Source organism: Canis lupus, chromosome 12 (assembly GCF_003254725.2).
Source record: "Canis lupus dingo isolate Sandy chromosome 12, ASM325472v2, whole genome shotgun sequence".
Lineage (NCBI taxonomy): Eukaryota > Metazoa > Chordata > Mammalia > Carnivora > Canidae > Canis > Canis lupus.
The window spans coordinates 37,664,243-37,685,164 of record NC_064254.1 but is presented as its reverse complement, the minus strand read 5'-3'; the positions used below and the strand labels follow the sequence as shown (position 1 = coordinate 37,685,164).

Here is a 20,922-nt window from a genome sequence, read left to right as displayed (position 1 = left end):
GTGGCGCAGTCAGTTCTGAGGGCTCCTCTTGATTTCCTCTTAGGTCATGATCTCAGCTGTGAGATCAAGACCTTCATTGGGCTCGGGGCTCAACACAGAATCTGTTGAGATTCTCTCTCCCTCTGACTCTTGGTCATGATCTGTCTAAAATACATTTTTAAAATCTTTAAAATAAGTAAATATGAACAAAAATACTTAAAATGATGTCTTATGACCGTGCTGGTATAGAGATGAATATCCAGTGTGGATTATATTGGGTTTTTTGTTTTTTTGTTTTGATTTTAAAGCCTTTAAAACATGCACTTGAGCACTGAAGAGGAAGGCGGCTCAGGCCTGCGCGCCCTGCACCCTGCAGATCACCAGACACCGGGAGGAGTCGATTGTCATTCTCGGCCGCGCGGCCGCTGGGGCAGAGAAACGCCCCCTCCCCTCCTGCTCGTCAGCGAAACTGGGCCCGCAAAGCCTTAGCTACGAGTTGGGACAGGAGGGAGAGACGGCGCTGCAGCTGCCCCCCCGCCCCCCCTCCAGCGGCAGGTGCGCGCACGCGGCGTGCAGGTGTGAGGCTTGGGCGCGGAGGGCCCGCCCGCCTCGGAAGCCCGGGGCCCTAGCTCGGCCTTTGGGGGACGGGACGAGAGGATTCGGGGGTCCCACCACCGCCCCCCAGCCCGACGTGTCGCCGCAGTCTAGCAGCCGTCCCCTGGAGCTCCCCCCGCCACGGCGCGCGCCTTCCAGCCCCCCCAGCGCTCCGCAGAGCAGCACTGGGGGCGCTTAGCCTTTCGTGGCTCAAATCGCTCCCCGCTCCTTCTGCTACCGAGCGCCATCTAGCGAACGCGAGGTTCATCACACCGCAGGGGGCGCTGGGGGCAGGGGCGGCCTCCGCGAAGAGACGGGCCAGGCCTCGGCAGCGAGCTTCAGCCAGGTTCAGCTGAAATCCTGCCTCGGGACAGGACCCTATCGAAGGAGGTGCTTGACTTCCTGTCCCACACGTGAGTGTTGCCACAGGGCAAGAGAAGGGCGTAATGAACTTATGAAGAATGGTAAAGAACATGGATCAATACACAGCCCCAAGGTTGTGGGGCGAGTGACGGGACAGTCTGCAGTGTGTGGCAGAGGGGTGGCGTGGGATGCACTGGAGTTGGTGACAGGAAGACCCCAGCCCCTCCAAGAGGCCTGACAGACTGGGAGAGTCTTTATCAGACCTGACGAGTATGACAGGAAGCTTTGAAAAAGACAGTCTTGGGCCATCAGGGACTTTTGAAGTTATAAACTGCTTGGTGACCAACACCATAGTCTTTTTAATGTTAACTGTAAAATGCATCAAAGCGTTCCCTGCAGGGAAGGGACGTTTATTTAAATGGTTTTTAAATGGTTTTCATCACAAGAGCTAAGAGACATCCTGCCCCAGCCAGTTGGGAATACTTTTCAGAACCGTTGGCCTACAGATGAAAGACATTCTATAAGCAAATCAGAGGAGAAACTGATACATAGAATGTGCTTACACTGGAAATCTCAGAATGATACAAGTATTTCCAAGCCCCAGTGGCAGCTCACTTTCTTCAAGCCATGGTCACTTGAGTAACAGGAACAAATGTGGAGCTGCTGTAGTGTCAGACTGTACTTTCTCTAAGGAAATATTCAGCCTAATGAAGGAGCTTTGGCAACCAGTGGTTTTGAGCTTTGGTTTAGTTAAGAGCTGTTGTTCAAAGGAAAGCATTTGTGGAAGTCTGATATGTAAACGAGTGAGAGTGAAGATGCTGGCATGTTTGGGCCTCCCCCCGCCCCACACACCCACCATCCTGTCCTTGTCAACCCCTTGGAGTCCTAAGGTGTCTCCTGGAAACCCCATATTTGAAAACCACTAGAATGATGTCAAAAGATGAACATTGTAAGCAGACATATGGATGCTAATCTGGGGTTAATACTTCCTAGCTAAAATGGACTTCAGTTTTCTCACTTACAAAAATGAGGTCAGTGATATTGATTCTGGAAGTTTGTTGTGAATATTAATGAAGACATGTTTGAAGTGCCCAGCACACTGCCAAACACAAAATGGCCCTCAATAAATGTGAGCTCACTGTTTGTATTAATAATTATCATTGCACTCCTGGTGAAGCTAGAGGTTCAGGATCATGATCCTCAGGACTGTGTCAGGGACAAGGCCTGAAATGGAATGACATTAATGCTTTGACTACCTCCAGAATCCACATGGGAAGCTAGGGACAAGGCCAGGACCTCTTGGTGCCAGGCTGGACTTGGAACTTTCCCACTGGCTGCAAACTAGCAGCTCCTGATACTGCGCAGCACACTGAGGCCAAGTGCCCTGGACTGCCTCTACACGGAGATTGTCTAATTTGCTGCCTAGAAGTGCTCCCTAAGTAAGTTTAGGACAGAAATTTAATTCATTTTGCCAGCAAGCAATTATAGTAAGACCAGAGGCGACCCTAAACGATAATAGGTGTTTGGTGGGTGTGGTACAGGCTCATGAAGAAACCTCTCCCTAGTTCCAACCATAAAAATAATGTATTTTTGCCAGGAAGCCAAGGCAATTATAGGCCAACTAGTCTAGGCACCAGCCATTCACGAGGGCTTCACTTCGTCATATCCACACACAACTGGATGATGACTTGAAAATATTATTCTAGGAAATGGTGTCCAGTTGTTCTCTTCCTAATCAACTATTGTTTTCAAATCTCTTTGTCTTCCCTCTTTCCAAGTTACAGTCTATGTTCAGAACACAGCATTTCAGGTTGTTGCTACATAATGTTTACACTGTCAGGATTGACCCAACCAAGAGCAGAAAGTGGGAAGTTCAGACTGATTTTGTGCAAACTCTATTTTGTGCAAAGCCCTGGGGATGTGTTAAGGAGGAGGCTAATAGTCAAATGGCCTACAGCAAATCATGACGGAGTCCATCATTCTAAAGAGAAATGTCTTTGGGATGTGACTAAGAAAGAAAATGATAACAGTATAGGCAAAGCTTCGCTTAAGAAATTGTTATGAAACTGTCATCCATCGAACAGCCTCTTCTCTTCTGGGGCACCTCCTCCCCACCATCAGCCCACATGCAGTTCTTCTTAAGTAGAAGTTGTAGGTGTGTCCCTCCAAGATTGGCACGTAAGTAGAGGGCCATCAACACACCGAGGGAAAGTATTTTTCAGCTATAATAATGGAAGCAGTAGGGGCTGGTTCACAAATTAAATTTCTAAATAAGATCTCTTCTATTAACGATTCTCATGAACTGCAGTTGCCTTTCATGCCCGGTCCCACAGCTCCCCCTCCTGGCTCTTTCCTTCCCTGGAACTTCCGTGCACACAGGTGACCCGCTCACACAGCCTTGAGCTTGGCAGCACTCAGCCTGAGTCTCAGCTTCCTCATCTGCAAAGTGAGCAGATTTGTGAGAAGGTTCTAAAATACCTCTCAGCTCTAACATTCTAAAATGTAAAATCTTGGGGGACCTGAGTGGCTCAGTGGTTGAGGAGCTGCCTTCGGCTCAGGCTGTGTTCCTGGGGTTGTCCTGGGATGAGTCCCACACTGGACTCCCACAGGGAGCCTCTCTCTCTTTGTGTCTCTCATAAATAAATAAATAAAATCTTTTTCAAAAATAAAAAAAAATACATAAAATGTAAAGTCTTATATAAAAGTATAAAACAAAAACCTAAAGCAATTAGTTGGGCTGAAATTCTTAGTGCTGAAGATTTTGAAGGGCCACATTGATATTTGTTAAATCAATGAATGTTGTCTTCATACCAGGAAAGTACACACGGCAAACAAAAACTGAGCTCGCTGATTTGAAGTCTCCTACTTCTCTGTAGACAGGTTCTGGATAAATAACATGGGGAGAGCCAGTTATCCATAAACTAGGTGCATTTGTTCTTCAAATATGTCTGATCCAGGGCTCCCAGACGTGGATACACTTATTTCTCCAGTGTTGCCTTATTGTGTTCCGTTCAGCTTTCCTGGTGCCTAGACGATGCCTGGCTGGGCCGAAGGAAATAATAGTAAAACAGTAATTTTTTTTTTATTTTTTAACATGAAACTCATTTGGTTATCACACATTTACTGTAAATCTTCAGAGGGGTAGGATCTGTGCATTCCATCAGCTTCCTTAGTTAATACTATTCCCCACTGGAGAGAGGGAAATGACCCTCCCAACTACTCCCCCTGATTTCCATGATCAAGACTACAAGTCTTGAGTGTAAAGTTGCTGACAGCTGTTATTTATTATACCAGGCCCTGGATATGAATCACCTGGGTTGTCAGGGTAAATTTGACAGTGACAAGGATCCCATAACATGGCCAGCTTTAGGAACTTTCAAGCAGAAGAAGCCAGTTCGCTTTAATCAGGTCTGCTTGTCCATAAGGGATCCTCAAGCTGCAGAGAAATATAACTTCACCTAAATTCTCACTCCATATTGCGGGCCCCCTGTGTGACCCTACACAGAGATTTGTGGGCAGTGAACTTGGCATAGCAGCTGACTATGTTCTCCACTTGAAGATTCACAATAGGCCTTAGCTTATTAATGACCCTAAGAAATTTATTTTTTTTAAGATTTTATTATTTATTTGTGAGAGTCAAAGAGAGAGAGGCAGAGAGACATAACAAGCAGGCTCCCAGTGGGGAACCAGATACACGACCTGAGCTGAAGGTCAGATGCTCAACCACTGAGCCACCCAATGCCCAAGCCTAGGAAATTCAAAAATAAAAAGAGAAGGGGGTGAGTTTGGAGAGAAGAGGGAGAAAGAGAAATGAGGGAAAGAGAAAGAAACCTGTTACATTTATTTCACCCAGGATTTGGAGAAAAAAAAATTTTCTTTATTTAGCCACCAATCTCTTCTTATTATAAAACCTATTAAGTCCTGCTGAATTAGAGTTCTGCCAATGTTCCCACTTGGGAAATACGGGGCCAGATGATCACTCGACATCATCCTAATTCTGATGATTCTATTTACATATCTTCTAAAGCACAATTCTGATGATATCCTTCCCTTGCCCAGAAATCCTCCACGGCTTCCATTTGACTAGAGAGTCCAAATTCCTTAGCATGGCATTCAAGACCTACGGAGAATTTGGCCTTATCTTTCCAGTCTTGATTCCCTTCCTTCCTGTCCATGAGTGTCTGCTGCCTCCAAAGTATGCTTCCCTGACTCATATCTGTTGTTTTCCCACCTCTGCCTCTGTTCAGGCTGCTGGGTCCAGTTGGGATGCCTTTCATAGTCTTTGCATGTCCAAATGCAACTCACTTGAAATAACTGAAGCAGTGATCTCTTCCCTAACTTATATTTATGGCTCATATTTAGACCTCATTTTTAGAGCTCTTATACTAGACAATGTACTGGGCTGTTTCACATAGAAACATCTGTATGTATTTCTTACCCGCCCCTAGGCTTCTTGGGGCATGGCTACCTGTGCCCTAGCTCCTTGCACATAATAGGTTCTTTTTTTTTTTTTTAATTTTTATTTATTTATGATAGTCACAGAGAGAGAGAGAGAGGCAGAGACATAGTCAGAGGGAGAAGCAGGCTCCATGCACCGGCAGCCCGATGTGGGATTCGATCCCGGGTCTCCAGGATCGCGCCCTGGGCCAAAGGCAGGCGCCAAACCGCTGCGCCACCCAGGGATCCCACATAATAGGTTCTTATTGAAAGAATAATCTGAAGGATAAATGACTGCTGTGATTCAAAAGGAAACCCTTTCAGTGCAGAAAGAGTAGTGGTCTGAGAACTGAGAGGCCTGTTCTGGTTCTGCCATCAGCATGTGGGTACCCAGGTCATTCACTTCTCTGCCTGAGAGCTCCATGTGCTCACCTCTATAAAAATGGGAAAGCTGGCAGGGGCCACAGGCCTCCCAGAGCTAAATATTCTGAGATTCCCCTGATTTTCTAATCCACTTTACAAAAAATCTGTGACAATGCTACAGAATTTAGAGTGTAAGAGAAAAGTCAAGATGACAACAACAACCAAAACAGGGCAGACCCAGTGGCACAGCGGTTTAGCGCTGCCTGCAGCCCAGGGTGTGATCCTGGAGACCTGGGATCGAGTCCCACGTCGGGCTCCCTGCATGGAGCCTGCTTTTCCCTCTGCCTGTGTCTCTGCCTCGAAATAAACAAATAAATAAATAAATAAATAAATAAATAAATAAATAAATAAATATTAAAAAAATAACCAAAACAGAGACTAGATATCTATTTGAACTTTAATAGGGGGAAAAACGATTAACCCAAAGGAAAGATCTTGAACATTAGGACCCAGGAGATCAGCAAGGGACTAAGAGAAAAGAAATTGTCCCACATTAAATACTTAACTACTTTATAAGGTATACCTGATTTAAATATGTACTTTCACGGCTCATCTCTGCAGAAAATGCTCACCTTAAAAACCTAACAAATTGGGGATCCCTGGGTAACTCAATGGTCTGGTGCCTGCCTTCAGCCCAGGGCCTGATCCTGAAGACCAGGAATCGAGTCTCACATCAGGCTCCCTGCATGGAGCCTGCTTCTCCCTCTGCCTGTGTCTCTGCCTCTCTCCCTCTCTCTCTCTCTCAATCTGCATCTCATGAATAAATAAATAAAATCTTAAAAAAAAAAACCCTAACAAATAAAAAATCTTAATTCTCTCATACGGTGGTTATCAAAATGTGCTCTCTCAATGTATCAGCATCATCTAGGACCTCCTCAGAAATGCAGGCTCTCAGTCCCCATCCCAAACCCTTTGCCTCAGAAACTGAGGCTAAGACCAGGAATCTGTGTTTTAACAAGGCCTCTCACTGATTCTACTGCACAGCCAAGTTTGTGTATGATTATATTTAGAGTAGATATGTTATCACCTATGTTTATAAACTCAAAGATACAGAAATGTGCATTTCACTTTTCCCTCCAGTCTGTTCTCACTATTGTGTAACCCACTCCAAAACGGAGTGATGGCAAATATATTTGGTCTCTTAACTTTTGGTTTCTGCCGATTCCACTGCTCAGGCATCCATGAGTTCATTAAAATCTGCCCCATCTCTTACAGCTGATCAAGCAGATCCCTGCAAATTCCTGGCCTGTGGTGAATTTGCCCAGTGTATAAAAAATGAGTGGACCAAGGAAGCAGAATGTCGCTGCAGACCAGGGTATGAGGACCAGGGGCACCTGGACCACCCGGCCCCGGGCATCTGTGCACCCATAGAGGAATGTGAGGTCATCCAGGGTAAGGGAGCTCCGTGCAGGTAGGTCGAGCACAGTAACTGTATATACCTCCAAATTTGTTATTCTTGATTTTGAGAAACCTATCAGAATGAATGCCTACATTCCTTTAAACCCATGGTTCTCGATCTCCAGTGATCATCAAAATCTCTCAGAGTAGAACTCATTAAAACACATGGCCGGGCCCTGCCAAGCTCTTTTTTGATTCAGTAGGTCTGGGTACGGCCCAGGGAAGGCTACTGCTGCTGGCCCAGGGACCACACTTCGAGACCACTGTTCCAAACCTTTCAACAGTATTTAATTAACACCAATAAGGGAAGAAAAAAGAATGTGTGTCAGCTCTAAGAAATAATACCATATGGTCGACTACGTTAATTGGTGTTGAGGAGTGTGTGTGTGTGTAATATTTGTTTTTTTCCCTATTTGTAAATATAGCTCTCATTAAAAGAAATTTGGAAAATATAGATAATAATGAGAAAGGAAAATCATATGATATTCATATTAACTGTTATTATCTTTTGATGTACATGTTTATACAGAAAGTTTACATAGAATGTTCTAAAGCAAAATGGAATCAGACTGACTTCTGTATACTCAGCTTTTTTATAGAACATTCCCTCATGACATTACATATTTTCTGTACCATCATTTTTAATGATTACATAGTAATCTATTCTATAGATATAATATGTTTCATCAATCCTTTATTTCCAACAGAAAAGGTTAAGAGAAGCTCTTAAGAAGAGGGAAAAAGAGGCAGATATAATTGGCCTTCTATTCATGAGTCAGATTTTAGGGTGTAGATGGTGTTATGAACAATCAGGAAACACAAAAGCTCCTAATTCTTTTCGAAGTCCTGTGACACCCAGATAAAGTCCACACTGTGCACTCTGCCCTTAAAGAGCTTCATTGTGAGCCCATCTCACCTTTCCCGGTCAACAGTTTCCAATCACACACCTGGACATTTCCTCAGTGGTGATCACCTTAGACCCTTATCTTTAGTAGATCATCCTGGGTTGTTTTTTTTTTTTTTTTTTTTTTTTTTTTTTTTTTTTTTTTTTTTTTAATATTTTATTTATTTATTCATGATAGTCACAGAGAGAGAGAGAGAGAGGCAGAGACACAGGCAGAGGGAGAAGCAGGCTCCATGCACCGGGAGCCCGACGTGGGATTCGATCCCGGGTCTCCAGGATCGCGCCCTGGGCCAAAGGCAGGCGCCAAACCGCTGCGCCACCCAGGGATCCCCCTCCTGGGTTGTTTTTACTGTCTTTTCACTCTAGTGGCCACAGCCTCTAATTTCCCAGCAGGGAGCTCATGACCATCTGCCTACTCACTCAATCAACAAGAAACTAGAGAAAGGTACCATTCTCTCTTTTTTTTTTTTTTTTTTGAAAAAATACAATTTTTTATTGTTTGAACTCAAATCACCACCCAGCACTTTAAAGCCTACCCTAAGTTGCACCTACAATTTAAACGGTTATAGCACAAGCAAACTGCTAATTCGGCAGGTAAGCAGGTTAGACAGTGCCAGCAGAGACCCTCCCTCCCCCAATAATGAGAAGACAACGCGCTAGAAAAGTTAAAGCACACCATTCCATGTTAAATAGTTAACACTACCCCTCCAACAAGCCACAAATGCTAGATAGATAACTCGGTACGGTTAACTAAGGGGCCCTAGGCAGCTGCATTCTCTTCCAGTGAAGTAAAAGCTTTAATTCGTGCCTTGTTCCAGAACACAGAAAGAAGAGCAGCTGCCCTTGCTAAGATTAAACAGCTGTATCTTCCTAAGAAAGCCATGTCTTGACTGTGTGGATTCCTCTTTTGGCATAATTATCCCTTAAAGACTTCTTGGAATCATCTGCTAGTTTCGGTGAACCGGTTTATCACGGAAGCTTGATTTCACCTAAGAACGCCTTACCTTCTGTCTTGTATGAGGCTTTGTTGAAGAACTGGATATTAAGATGAGCTGTCAAGCAAAGCACCCCAATTTGTTGTTTTTTTGGCCATCATCCCTTGATAAGAAAGTATAGGGTAGCACTATTTCATGTTGCTCTGGACCTTCTGGGAACTGACTCCATTGCAGATGGAGGCCCTGGCCTCAGATCGACAAATCCAGGGAATCCCAAGAGATTGGGGCAGGGGGAGAACTTGTGAGCAGATGGGAGATATATTTTGGGGGATAGGGGTACTGTATTTGTCCTTGCTGGATTAAGGAGACTTCCTTTAATATTTCTTTCCAATAAATAATGCTTTTCAGAAAAAAAAAAATGACCTACCCTGTTCTTTTAAAATATTAACACTTTAAAGACAGTGACTTAGCCCAATGGTGGTTAAGATGCAATATCCTGGAGTCAAATTGTTATTAAAAATTTGGCTTAGCAATTTACTAATCAGGTCACCTTGGACCAATTACTTCTCAAAATCTCAATTCCCTCATTGAATAATGAGACTAATAAAATCCATCTATTGGGTTACTGCAAGCAGTATATGAAATTATGTTTAAAAAGCATCTTTGCAAAGAAGATGAAGCACAGAGTATCCATTCAAGTGAGTGAGGGCTATGATAATGTTGCCAACGTTCTCCAAGTTAATCTCAACAGGATTCGATATGGAATTTTACATTCTGGTTTTAAATTTCCTCTGAAAATGAAAATGTACAACAGAAAATCTTGAAGTACAATGATGGAGAGGTTGCTCTGTAGAATAGTAATACATTAAATAATATTTAGAACACTTAGACAATAAATACACAGAACAAATATATATAAACCCCAAACAGACCTTTATATTTAGAGAATTTATTTTAACAAGCATTTCAAATCAGTAAGGAAAGCATGGACTTGTCAATAATGATTAGACTACAATTGGCTTCCATTTAGAAAAAAATAAAATTAGTTTTTTACTATAGACAAATCAATTCCATATCAAAGATTGAAACCTAAAATCAAAACTTTGAAAGTATGAGGAAAACTATTTTTAAAACCATTTCTATAATCCTCAACTAAAAAATGACTTCCCTAATTAAGACACCAACCCAGATGACAGTGAGAGGATTTCCCCAGGAAAAAAGTCACCATAAATAAAATTAACATATTAACAAGGTGGGAGAAAAATATCTATAACCTATCTTATATCATAAAGGTTGAACAGCCATAATAATAAGAGCTCCTACACATCAGTAAAAGACAAACTATGCTAATATTAAAATGGGCAAAGAATACAGAAGTGCAATTCATAGAAAAAATCCAGATGACCAGGAAAACATAGGAAAAGATGTGCTCAGTCTCAATATAATTAGGGAAATCCAAAAGCAATAAAGAGATAACATTTGTTATTCATGAGTTTGGTAAAAAAAAAAAATATCAAAAATATCCAGTGTGGGTAACATCAGAGAAAACTAGTTTGTTTTTTTTTTAAGTTCAGTTAATTAACATATAATGTATGGTTTCAGAGGTAGAGTTCAGTGATTCATCATTCTTATATAATATCCAGTGCTCATTACATCAGCTGTGCTCCTTAATGCCCATCACCCAGTTACCCCATCCTGCACTCCACCCCCTCCGGCGACCCTCAGTTTGTTTCCTATGATTGAGAGTCTCTTACGGTTTGTTTCCCTCTCTGATGTTGTCTTGTTTTATTTTTTCTTTCTTCCCCTATGATCCTCTGTTTTGTTTCTTAAATTCCACATGTGAGTGAGAACATATGATAATTGTCTTTCTCTGATTGATTTATTTCGCTTAGCATTCTATCCTCTAGCTCCATCCATGTCACTGCAAATGGCAAGATTTTGCTTTTTGATGGCTGAGTAATATCCATTGTATACGTATACCACATCTTTTTAACCCATTCATCTGTCAGTGGAGATCTAGGCTCTTTCCATTGTTTGGATACTGTGGACATTGCTGCTATAAACATGGGGGTGCAGGTGCCCCTTCATATCACTACATTTTATCTCTGGGGTAAATACCCAGTAGTGCAATTCCTGGGTGGTAAGGTAGCTCTATTTTCAACTTTTTGAGGAACTTCAAAAAACCCTACTGTTTTCTGAGTGGCCACAGCATTCTGACCCACGATGTACAAGGGTTTCTCCTTTCTCCACATCCTCACCAACATCTGTTGTTTCCCAACTTGTTAATTTTAGCCATTCTGACTGGTGTGATTTGATTTACATTTCCCTGATGCTGAGTGATGTGGAGCATTTTTTCATGTGTCTATTGGCCATTTGTATGTCTTCTTTGGAGAAATGTCTGTTCATGTCTTATCCTCATTTCTTTTTTTTTTAAGATTTTATTTATTTATTCATTAGAGAGAGAGAGAGAGAGAGAGAGAGAAAGAGAGAGGCAGAGACACAGGCAGAGGGAGAAGCAGGTCCCATGCAGGGAGCCTGATGTGGGACTCGATCCTGGGACTCCAGGATCAGGCCCGGGGCTGAAGGCAGGCGCTAAACCGCTGCGCCACCCAGGGATCCCCAATTCTGATCATTTCTTGATTGGATTTTTTTCTCTGGGTGTTGAGTTTGATAAATTCTTTGTAGATTTTGGAGACTAGCCCTTTATCTGATAAGATTTGCAAATATCTTCTCCTATTCTGTCAGTTGTCCTTTTGTCGATTGTTTCCTTTGCTGTGCAGAAGGTTTTTATTTTGATGAACTCCCAATAGTTCATTTTTGCCTTTGTTTCCCTTGCCTTTAGAGACATGTCTAGTAAGAAAGTTGATGCAGCCAAGGTCACAAAGGTTGCTGCTTGTGTTCTTCTCTAGGATTTTGATGGATTCCTGTCTTACATTTAGGTTTTTCATCCATTTTGAGTATATTTTTGCATATGGTATGAGGAAATGGTCCAGTTTCATTTTTCTGCATGTGGCTGTCTAATTTACCCAACACCATTTGCTGAAAAGACTGTCTTTTTTTCACTGGATGTTCTTTCCTGCTTTGTTGAAGATTAGTTGACCTTAGAGTTGAGGGTCCATTTTAGGGTTCTCTATTCTGTTCCATTGACCTGTGTGTCTGTTTTTGTGCCAGCACCATACTGTCTTGATGATTACAACTTTGTAATAGAGCTTGAAGTCCAGAATTGTGATGCCACCAGCTTGGATTTTCTTTTGGCTATTTGGAGTCTTTTCTGGTTCCATATAAATTTTAGGATTATCTGTTCCAGCTCTGTGAGAAAAGTTGATGGCATTTTGATAGGGATTGCATTGAATGTATAGATTGCTCTAGGTAGCATGGACATATTAACAAGATTTGTTCTTCCAATCCATGAGCATGGAATGTTTTTCCATTTCTTTGTGTCTTCCTCAATTTCTCTCATGAGTGTTCTGTAGTTTTCTGAGTACAGATCCTTTGCCTTTTTGATGAGGTTTATTCCTAGGTCTCTGATGGGTTTTGGTGCAATTATAAATGAGATTGGCTCCTTAATTTCTCTTTCTTCTGTCTCATTCATTAGTTTATAGAAGTGCAACTGATTTCTGTGCATTGATTTTATATCCTGCCACGTTGCTGAATTCCTGTATGAATTCTAGCAATTTTGAGGTGGAGTCTGTTGGGCTTTCCACGTAGAGTATCATGTCATCTGTGAGGACTGAGAGTTTGACATCTTTGCTGATTCAGATGCCTTTTATTTCTTTTAGTCGTATGATTGCTGAGGCTAGGACTTCTAGTACTATGTTCAACAACAGTGGTGATAGTGGACATCTCTGCCATGTTCCTGACCTTAGGGGAAAAGCTCTCAGTTTTTCCCCATTGAGAATGATATTCACTGTGGGCTTTCCATATATGGCTTTTATGCTATTGAGGTATGTTCTCTCTATCCCTACACTGTGAAGTGTTTTAATCAAGAAAGGATGCTGTCCCTTGTTAAATGCTTTTTCTGCATCTGTTGAGAGGATCCTTTGGTTCTTGTCCTTTCTTTTATTAATGTAGTGTATCACATTGATTGATTTGCAGATGTTGAATCAGCCTTGCAGCTCAGGAATAAATCCCACGTGGTCGTGGTGAATAATCCTTTTAATGTACTGTTGGATCCTATGGGTTAGTATTTTGGTGAGAGTTTTTGCATCCATGTTCATCAGGGATATTGGTCTGTAATTCTCCTTTGTGGTGGGGTCTTTGTCTGCTTTTGAGATCAAGGTAATGCTGGCCTCCAAGGAGTTTGGAAATTTTCCTTCCATTTCTATTTTTTGAAACAGCTTCAGAAGAATAGGTATTACTTTATCTTTAAATACTTGGTAGAATTCCTCTGGGAAGCCATCCAGCCCTGGACTCTTGTTTGTTGGGAGATTTTTGATTGCTACTTCAATTTACTTGCTGGTTATGAGTCTGTTCAGGTTTTCTATTTCTTCCTGTTTCAGTTTTGGTAGTTTATACGTTTCTAGGAATGCATCCATTTCTTCCAGATTGCCTAATTTGTTGGCATATAGTTGCTCATAATGTGTTCTTATAACTGTTTGTATTTCTTTGGTGTTGGTTGTGATCTCTCCTTCTATCCAGCATTGCTGGTGGATGTGTAAATTGGAAAAACCTTTTTCCAAGAAATATTTGTTAATATTGATAAAATTTTATTTTATTTTATTTTTAAAGATTTTATTTATTTATTCATGATAGACGCAGAGAGAGAAAGAGAGGTAGAGACACAGGCAGAGGGAGAAGCAGACTCCATGCCAGGAGCCCGACGTGGGACTCGATCCTGGGACTCCAGGATCGCGCCCTGGGCCAAAGGCAGGCGCTAAACCGCTGAGCCACCCAGGGATCCCTATTGATAAAATTTTAAATTTGATTCAAATACTCTACTTTTAGACAATTATTCCTAGAAAAATAGTTGCATTTGTGCAGTAAGATACATTTACAAAAATGCTCACAGCATCATGCTTTGACTGGACATCTCATTTATGGAGAAGTAGTTAAGTCACACAAGGTGTGGTATATTAGTCACTATGGAACATAACAGTTCCATATTAAAAGCAGTAATATAGCTCTACTGGAGCTGCCATAGAAATAAGACATTTTAATTAAATGAGAAAGTAAGTTGCAGGATAATATATCCTGTTTCTATAATAATTTAATATTAAAACTATGTACTTATAAGTATATTAGATTCAACGATATGGCATTACCATTTTTTCAATAACCAATCATCAAATATTGACAATTTTGTATGATTCAAATATGTAAGGAAAAGTATAGGAAATATGTGGAATGACAGATACACTCAACTACTATTCCAGTTAACCATAGAAAGGACAAGAATTGCTCAATGTTAAACCCTGATCTTTCCCCATGAGGACAAATGCCTTGCCCCCAGGAGCTGCCTCAGACAGACTCTAGGCAGAGGAACAACCAAAGGACAGTGGTGCTAAGGAACCCCCCCCCCCCCCGCCCCAGAATCCCTGCCACCTCCTCCTTTGCCTCAAGATGCCATCATTTATGTCTCTGACAGTTTACTTAAGTGAGGATCAGATAACAGTTTAAGACCTTATCAACCATCGATGAAGACAGTGATTAAGACTGGAGGCTTTAGAGTTAGAACAAGTTAAAATTCAAGCAATACCCCAAATAGTTGCAACCAGAACAACTTTAAGACTCAAATTTCTTGCCTATATAATGGGGATGATAGGAATACATTCATGGGTTTAGATGAGGAACAAATCAGATAGTGCTCTTCAGGGTAAACTACTCTGCTGCTAGCATTATTGGAGCTGTTTGATATCAAATGGGCAGCCCTGTAAGGAAAAAACTGAGAGTCCGTACTGGCATTTAAACCTAAGCTCATGGGATGCCTGAGTGGCTCAGCGGTTTAGCATCTGCCTTCGGCTCAGGGCGTGATCCTGGAGTCCCACGTCGGGCTCCCTGCATGGAGCCTGCTTCTCCCTCTGACTGTGTCTCTGCCTCTCTCTCTCTGTGTCTCTCATAAATAAGTAAATAAAATCTTCAAAAAAAAAATAAGCCTAAACTCAGAAGCAAATCAGCTGACAACACTGAAGTGTGTCACAACAAAAGCAGGATTCTCTAATGCTTTGTAAACTGGGCTGTGTTTTTGTCACTCCACCTGAAAGTGAAGAAAGAGATGGGAAAACTATATCAAAGGCAAATGCCTTACTGATGGGTCCATTGATACACAATGAATATTTTCAGTTTGTTTTCTTTGTCATTCTACTGCCAAGTCATCATTCATTCTATTTTTACTTTTTGGTTTTCCTTCTATTCTTTTCCTCAGTTCAGTGTTTATAAGTATACCCCATACAGTTTTCATTTCCTTAAATTTTGATTGTCCTATATACATAGGTTCGGTTATATTAGGGACTTGGTAAAAATTCTTCCAAGAGTAAACAAAATTTTGTAAACAAAAAGAGGTCCCTTTTTTAGCTTAATGAGTTTGACTTTTATTAATTACAATTATCATTATACATATGCAGAAAATGCAAATCTAGATCTAATAGAGTAAATTATTTATGACTTTTCCTCCTCAGTCTAAAAATTTTTACTCTGTCCTTTAATTTAATAGGCCTAATGTGTCCTCCATGATGTTTTTTATGAAATGAAAATTATTTCCAAACATAGGAGCCAGATAAAAGAAATGATGATGCAAAGTGGCATCTATGAGGAGATTTTAATGAGAAAGCACTTGTCTTAACTACAATATGATCCCAGATTTACTAACTTGCTAAACCTCAGGCAGGAGAAGAATCCATTTTTTATCTCTAGTCATTGTTCCTGACTCCCTTCTGAGCACTTTCTCCTATGGATAGGGAAGGGTTGGGGGTGGGAGGAAACTAAGCAGGGAGGGTTAGAGTAATATAATCCAATCCAATTTTAATACTTCATCGGATTAATGGTTGAAGCAATCACTTTAGGCAACTCTGTTCCCTTGGAATATAGAATCAGGCTCAAAATCCTTTCCCTTCCCTTCCTTTCTCCAAGGTGGTATCTAAATGTATGGGGGTTGGGGGCAGAGAGCTCTTCTGGCCTCACCAGGCCCTTTGGAAAATTTCTATCCTCCTAGTTTCCTCATCTGTGATCTAGTCTGACCCCAGGCACCAGCCCATGCTTTAGGATTTTCAGATCCTCCAAATTACCCAGCCAGGGTAAGTAGGAGCTAAAAATGCTCCCTTAGCTGGTGGTAAACGGGAACAATGAAGTCTTCTCCAACTACACCTCCAGGAGACACTCTTCCTTCCTTCCTTCCTATAGTGATACCCTCTCTCCAGCTTTCCCTGGAATTATAATGGACAGCATGTCGGGAGAAAGAAAACAGTTTACTGATAAGGGAACAGAAAGTATTCCCAATATTATGTCCATTTTATCACGGAAAGAGGGAAAAAGCAAGGTGCAAAATGTGTATACACTATCATCAGAAATGATATAATATGTATATTAAAAAGTCTTGAATTATAAATGTCAAATTTTAAAATAACTTTTATTTTTAAATTGTATGAACAAATGTCCTTGCACAGTTGTTTTTCAGCAACCACGACTCACAGCTTGACTTTAAAAAACAGCAAAAAATAACTCCACTTTTGCAAGGTGAAGTTATCACTCATCTTTCCCATGAGCTTTGCTCAATCCTTCTGACACCACTGCCTAAGAAACAGTAAGCCAACTGGAAGGCAAAACTCAGGAGCGGATGCAGAAGGCATAGTTCTCTAGCTGTAATGGAAGGCCCCTGCAAAAACAGGCTATCCATTTTCATTGTCATAGTAATTTTAAAGCCAAAATAGTAGAAGGTTAGAGTGGCTATTAATATTGATAAGCCCAGGAAATAGGATACCATGTTTTTGCTTTCTTTTGTAGGTCACCAGGTCACTCTAGAAATCAAGCATACAAAACTCGTGTTAAAAAGTTCCAACAGGAGCAAAATAACAAGGTAAAATAATACTTTTATATGTTGGTTTTAATTACTGAATTTTAAAGAAAATTTAAAATATTTCTAGGTCTGACTCTTGTTTTAAATAGAGATAAGTAAGAGCACTTTCCATTTATTCACCTAGCTTTTTAATTTAGTATTGTAAGCAGGGGTGAGAGACGGATGCATTTCTTAGTGCAAGGAAAATAGAGACAAGGCTGGCATTAACTGATGTATAGGTCAGCCAGCCCTGGTGGCGCAGCGGTTTAGTGCTGCCTGTAGCCTAGGGCGTGATCCTGGAGACCCGGGATTGAGTCCCACGTTGGACTTCCTGAATGGAGCCTGCTTCTCCCTCTGTCTGTGTCTCTGCCCCTGTCTCTCTCTGAATAAATAAATAAATCTTTAAAAAATACCTGAAGTGTATAAACAAAACAATAAAATAACAGAAATGATCCAAGTATTTTACTCACTTTTTCTAATAAAAGCTTATGTGCAATTTAGCAACTGCATTGCAACAGGTAGAAATTTTCATAATAATTTATATTCCTGGAACTGAATAATTTTATGCATATTCTTATAAAATATCTTCTTTTGATTTCAAATAATGAGCTAAAGCAAAAATATGTAGAAAAATCTATAGGAGAAACATGATTTGTGAACAGCGAGTAGATTGAAAAATTCCTAAAGGTTCATCCTCAGATAAATGTTCCTTCCAGTGTTCTAGGTATCCCTTTCAAATTATTCATCCAACTTATTTTGCTAAAATAATTTTCTTACAAAGGGAAATAACCTATCTATAACCAGGTTAAATTAGACAGTTTTTAAAAATAACTTTTGAGAAAATATCTTGAACAACTTTTAGTCTAAAATTTAAAATTTCAAAAAAATGTACCACCTCTGATGGTAAGAGTGAGTGATAATCAACCAGTGCCCACTCTACCTGAGATCTAGAGTTGGGTGGAAATGAACGCATCAAAGCTTGTACCTGAAACAAGTTATTACCATCAATATATAATCAAGGATACTGAGGCAACCACACCAAAGACTCAATTTCATGTTATCTAGGTGCACACTGGGAATAACGTGTGCTATTTTGATTTCCTGAAGTAAAGGAAATTGGAAAGTCAGAAAAAATTCAGTCTTAGAGCCAAAAAATGACAATGAAACATCAGATTTGATATTAACAAAATGTCCGGGAGGATGGAAACACCAAATAAATCCTAAAGTACTAGGTAAAATTAAGGACCACATTTCAAACAAAGAAGCAGCATAGAATAATCACGTCGGCTACGGTTGGGAATGTGGTGACTGGTCATGAACTGTTTGTCCCTTCTGCTTCAAGAGATGGTTCAGCCTGAGAATCTAAATGGGTTTAAAAAGAGATGGAATATATTCCTACTACATTATAAAGGTAGGAATATGTTGGAGGGCATCTCCAAACCTTTCCAAGAGGACACCCTAAACAGCATGCATATTCTTTCTAACACCAGCAGAAGTGACACTGGAGTGAAATACAGATTTGACCTCAGGTGGCATTTCTTAAGTCTTAAAACTATTTCTCTTCCAGATAATCAGGAAAAGAAATTCTGAAGTACTTACCGGAGGATATGAAGAATTTAACTATCAAGATGGGGAAGGAAATTAAAAATGTACAGATTGTAATTTAATCTGTCTCAAGAGAAATGGCTTGCTTTCTCCAGGAAAATTGTATCCACTCTTAAAGTCCTGAAAATATAGGCAGGCATATTCACCAGTCATTGGAATCCAGGCATAGAGTCAACATTGAGAACCAATACACACCATGTTTCAAATAGAGAATTGTGTACTTGATGATTAGCACATTCTGCAGAAAAATATGCTTATTATCAAAACCCAAAACACAATCAGTAAAACATATTTCAGCTACTCCTGACCCATAGTCAAAGTGAGAGCAAACCAGGTTTGCTTCCAGCTGCCCTTAAAATACTACTCACAGATCATTTACAAGTGCAGCTTACTTATTGTTTGAGGGAGGTTGAGAAATATAGAAGGGAGCAAAGCTGACTTCATGGGTTACATGGTCCATAAAAGATGACTACTTGTACAAGGAGACGCAGGTCTCTCTGAATCATGAATGTATCCAGTATGTAAACACTGGTGGGGGTGTATTTGCTCCACACTTCAATGTCTGTAACACACACACACACACACACACACACACACACATCCCTTCAATTCTTCAGGCACACTAGTTTTGGAAATTAGTATTTGCACAGATCATTTTATTGCCAATAATTTCTGAATTGTTCTTTTTTTTAAAAAAAGGAACTGGGGTTCACATATACATACCATGGGAAATCTAACTTTTCTTGTGACCAGTCACATAAAGCTGTATATATTAAGGCCAGACCCTATATTGGGGAGAAAAAGTGACTTTGTACTTTGTAACATAACCAACTCCTGTTTTCCATCACAGATGAACTATGCCTTCCTATAATTTAATAATGTCATTGAATACTCGACACTAACTTTCCTTTGTGCATGGGTAGATTGGTATCAAGGTAATCTATTTTAGCCAGTTTTTAATGTGCTACTTAAAGAAAAATGATTCCTCTGTATCTATTTCAAATGTTCCACTATTAAAATATTTCCTGCAAAACATTAATTTCAATAAAATATAAGCACCATATTCATAGATTTATAATAAAATGGATGTGTTTTACTAGCTATTCCCTGGATTTTCTTTATGGATTATGATAAATTACTTTCATGCTACCAAAAGATAAAATATTAAACATTGATAGCAATATTTTAGCAGTAAAACTTCAAGAATAAAAACAAATATTTCCTAATAATAGATACAATCTTTTGGGAAGTGGTATTTCTCCCCCTAGTTATAAACCCTTGATAACCCACTCCTTTGGCCTCAGAAATACATAGCATTCATCCTATTCCCACCCCAATCCTATCCCAGAGTAAGGAATTGTGATATAGGATAAGGACTTCAAATTGTGATATATTGATCAAGTGCCACAAAGCAAAGAATGGTGGCAGGAGATATACCTACTCACTTCCATGTCCCTGGAACACAGAGGAAAACATGCTTGTTAAGAAGCATGATAGGCCAACCAAAAACATATGAAAACAATTCCATCAAGACAGAAAATGAGGAGCACCTGGGTGGCTCAGTTGGTTAAGAGCTTGCCTTTGGCTCAGGTCATGATCCCAGGGTCCTGGGATCAGGGCCCATGTCATCGGGCTCCCTGCTCAGTAAAGGAGTCTGTTTCTCCCTCTCCCTCTGCTTCTCTCCCTGCTCATGCTCTCTCTCAAGTAAATAAAAACTAAAAAAAAAAAAAAAAAAAAAAGTGTCAGAGAGAAAATGAGGGGCATCTGGGTGGCTCAGTAGGTTAAGCATCTGACTTCAGCTCAGGTCATGAACTCAGGGTGCTGGGATCCAGCCCTGTGATAGGCTCCACAACCCGCAGGGAGTCTGCTTGTTCCTCTGCCCCTCCTCCCACTCCTGCTTGCATGCTCTCTCTCTCTCTCTCTCAAATAAATAAAAACATTTTAAAAAAATAAATAAAAAAGAGAAAATGAAAATCTAACGTGATCACATCTTCATAACATGCCCTCCATCCTCTACATTTCAGTTGTGCTCTAACAAGAGTAGGGAATGTAGTTTTTTTTTTTTTAAAGGTTTTATTTATTTACTCATGAGAGACAGAGAAAGAGAGGCAAAGACACAGGCAGAGGGAGAAGCAGGCTCCATGCAGGGAGCCCGATGTGGGACTCGATCCTGGGACTCCACGATCATGCCCTGGGCTGAAGGGAGACGCTCAGCCACTTGCTGAGCCCCCAGGTGTCCCGGGAATGAAGTTTTTGATGGGTAAAGAGAAGTATGTAAACACTCCATCCTCGGTTAG

The 20,922-nt window shown here is 40.6% G+C and overlaps 1 protein-coding gene across 1 annotated transcript in view; it reads left to right on the top strand.

The window, feature by feature from the left end:
* IMPG1 (interphotoreceptor matrix proteoglycan 1) overlaps positions 1-19,715 on the top strand; it is a 150,010-nt gene extending 130,295 nt beyond the window's left edge. Inside the window, exons 15-17 of the mRNA XM_049092285.1 lie at positions 7,012-7,207; positions 16,969-17,041; positions 18,588-19,715. Coding sequence (XP_048948242.1) covers positions 7,012-7,207; positions 16,969-17,041; positions 18,588-18,665 — 347 coding nt within the window. The 3' untranslated portion in view covers positions 18,666-19,715. The remainder of the gene's footprint in view (positions 1-7,011; positions 7,208-16,968; positions 17,042-18,587) is intronic.
* The last annotated feature ends 1,207 nt before the right edge of the window (positions 19,716-20,922 follow it).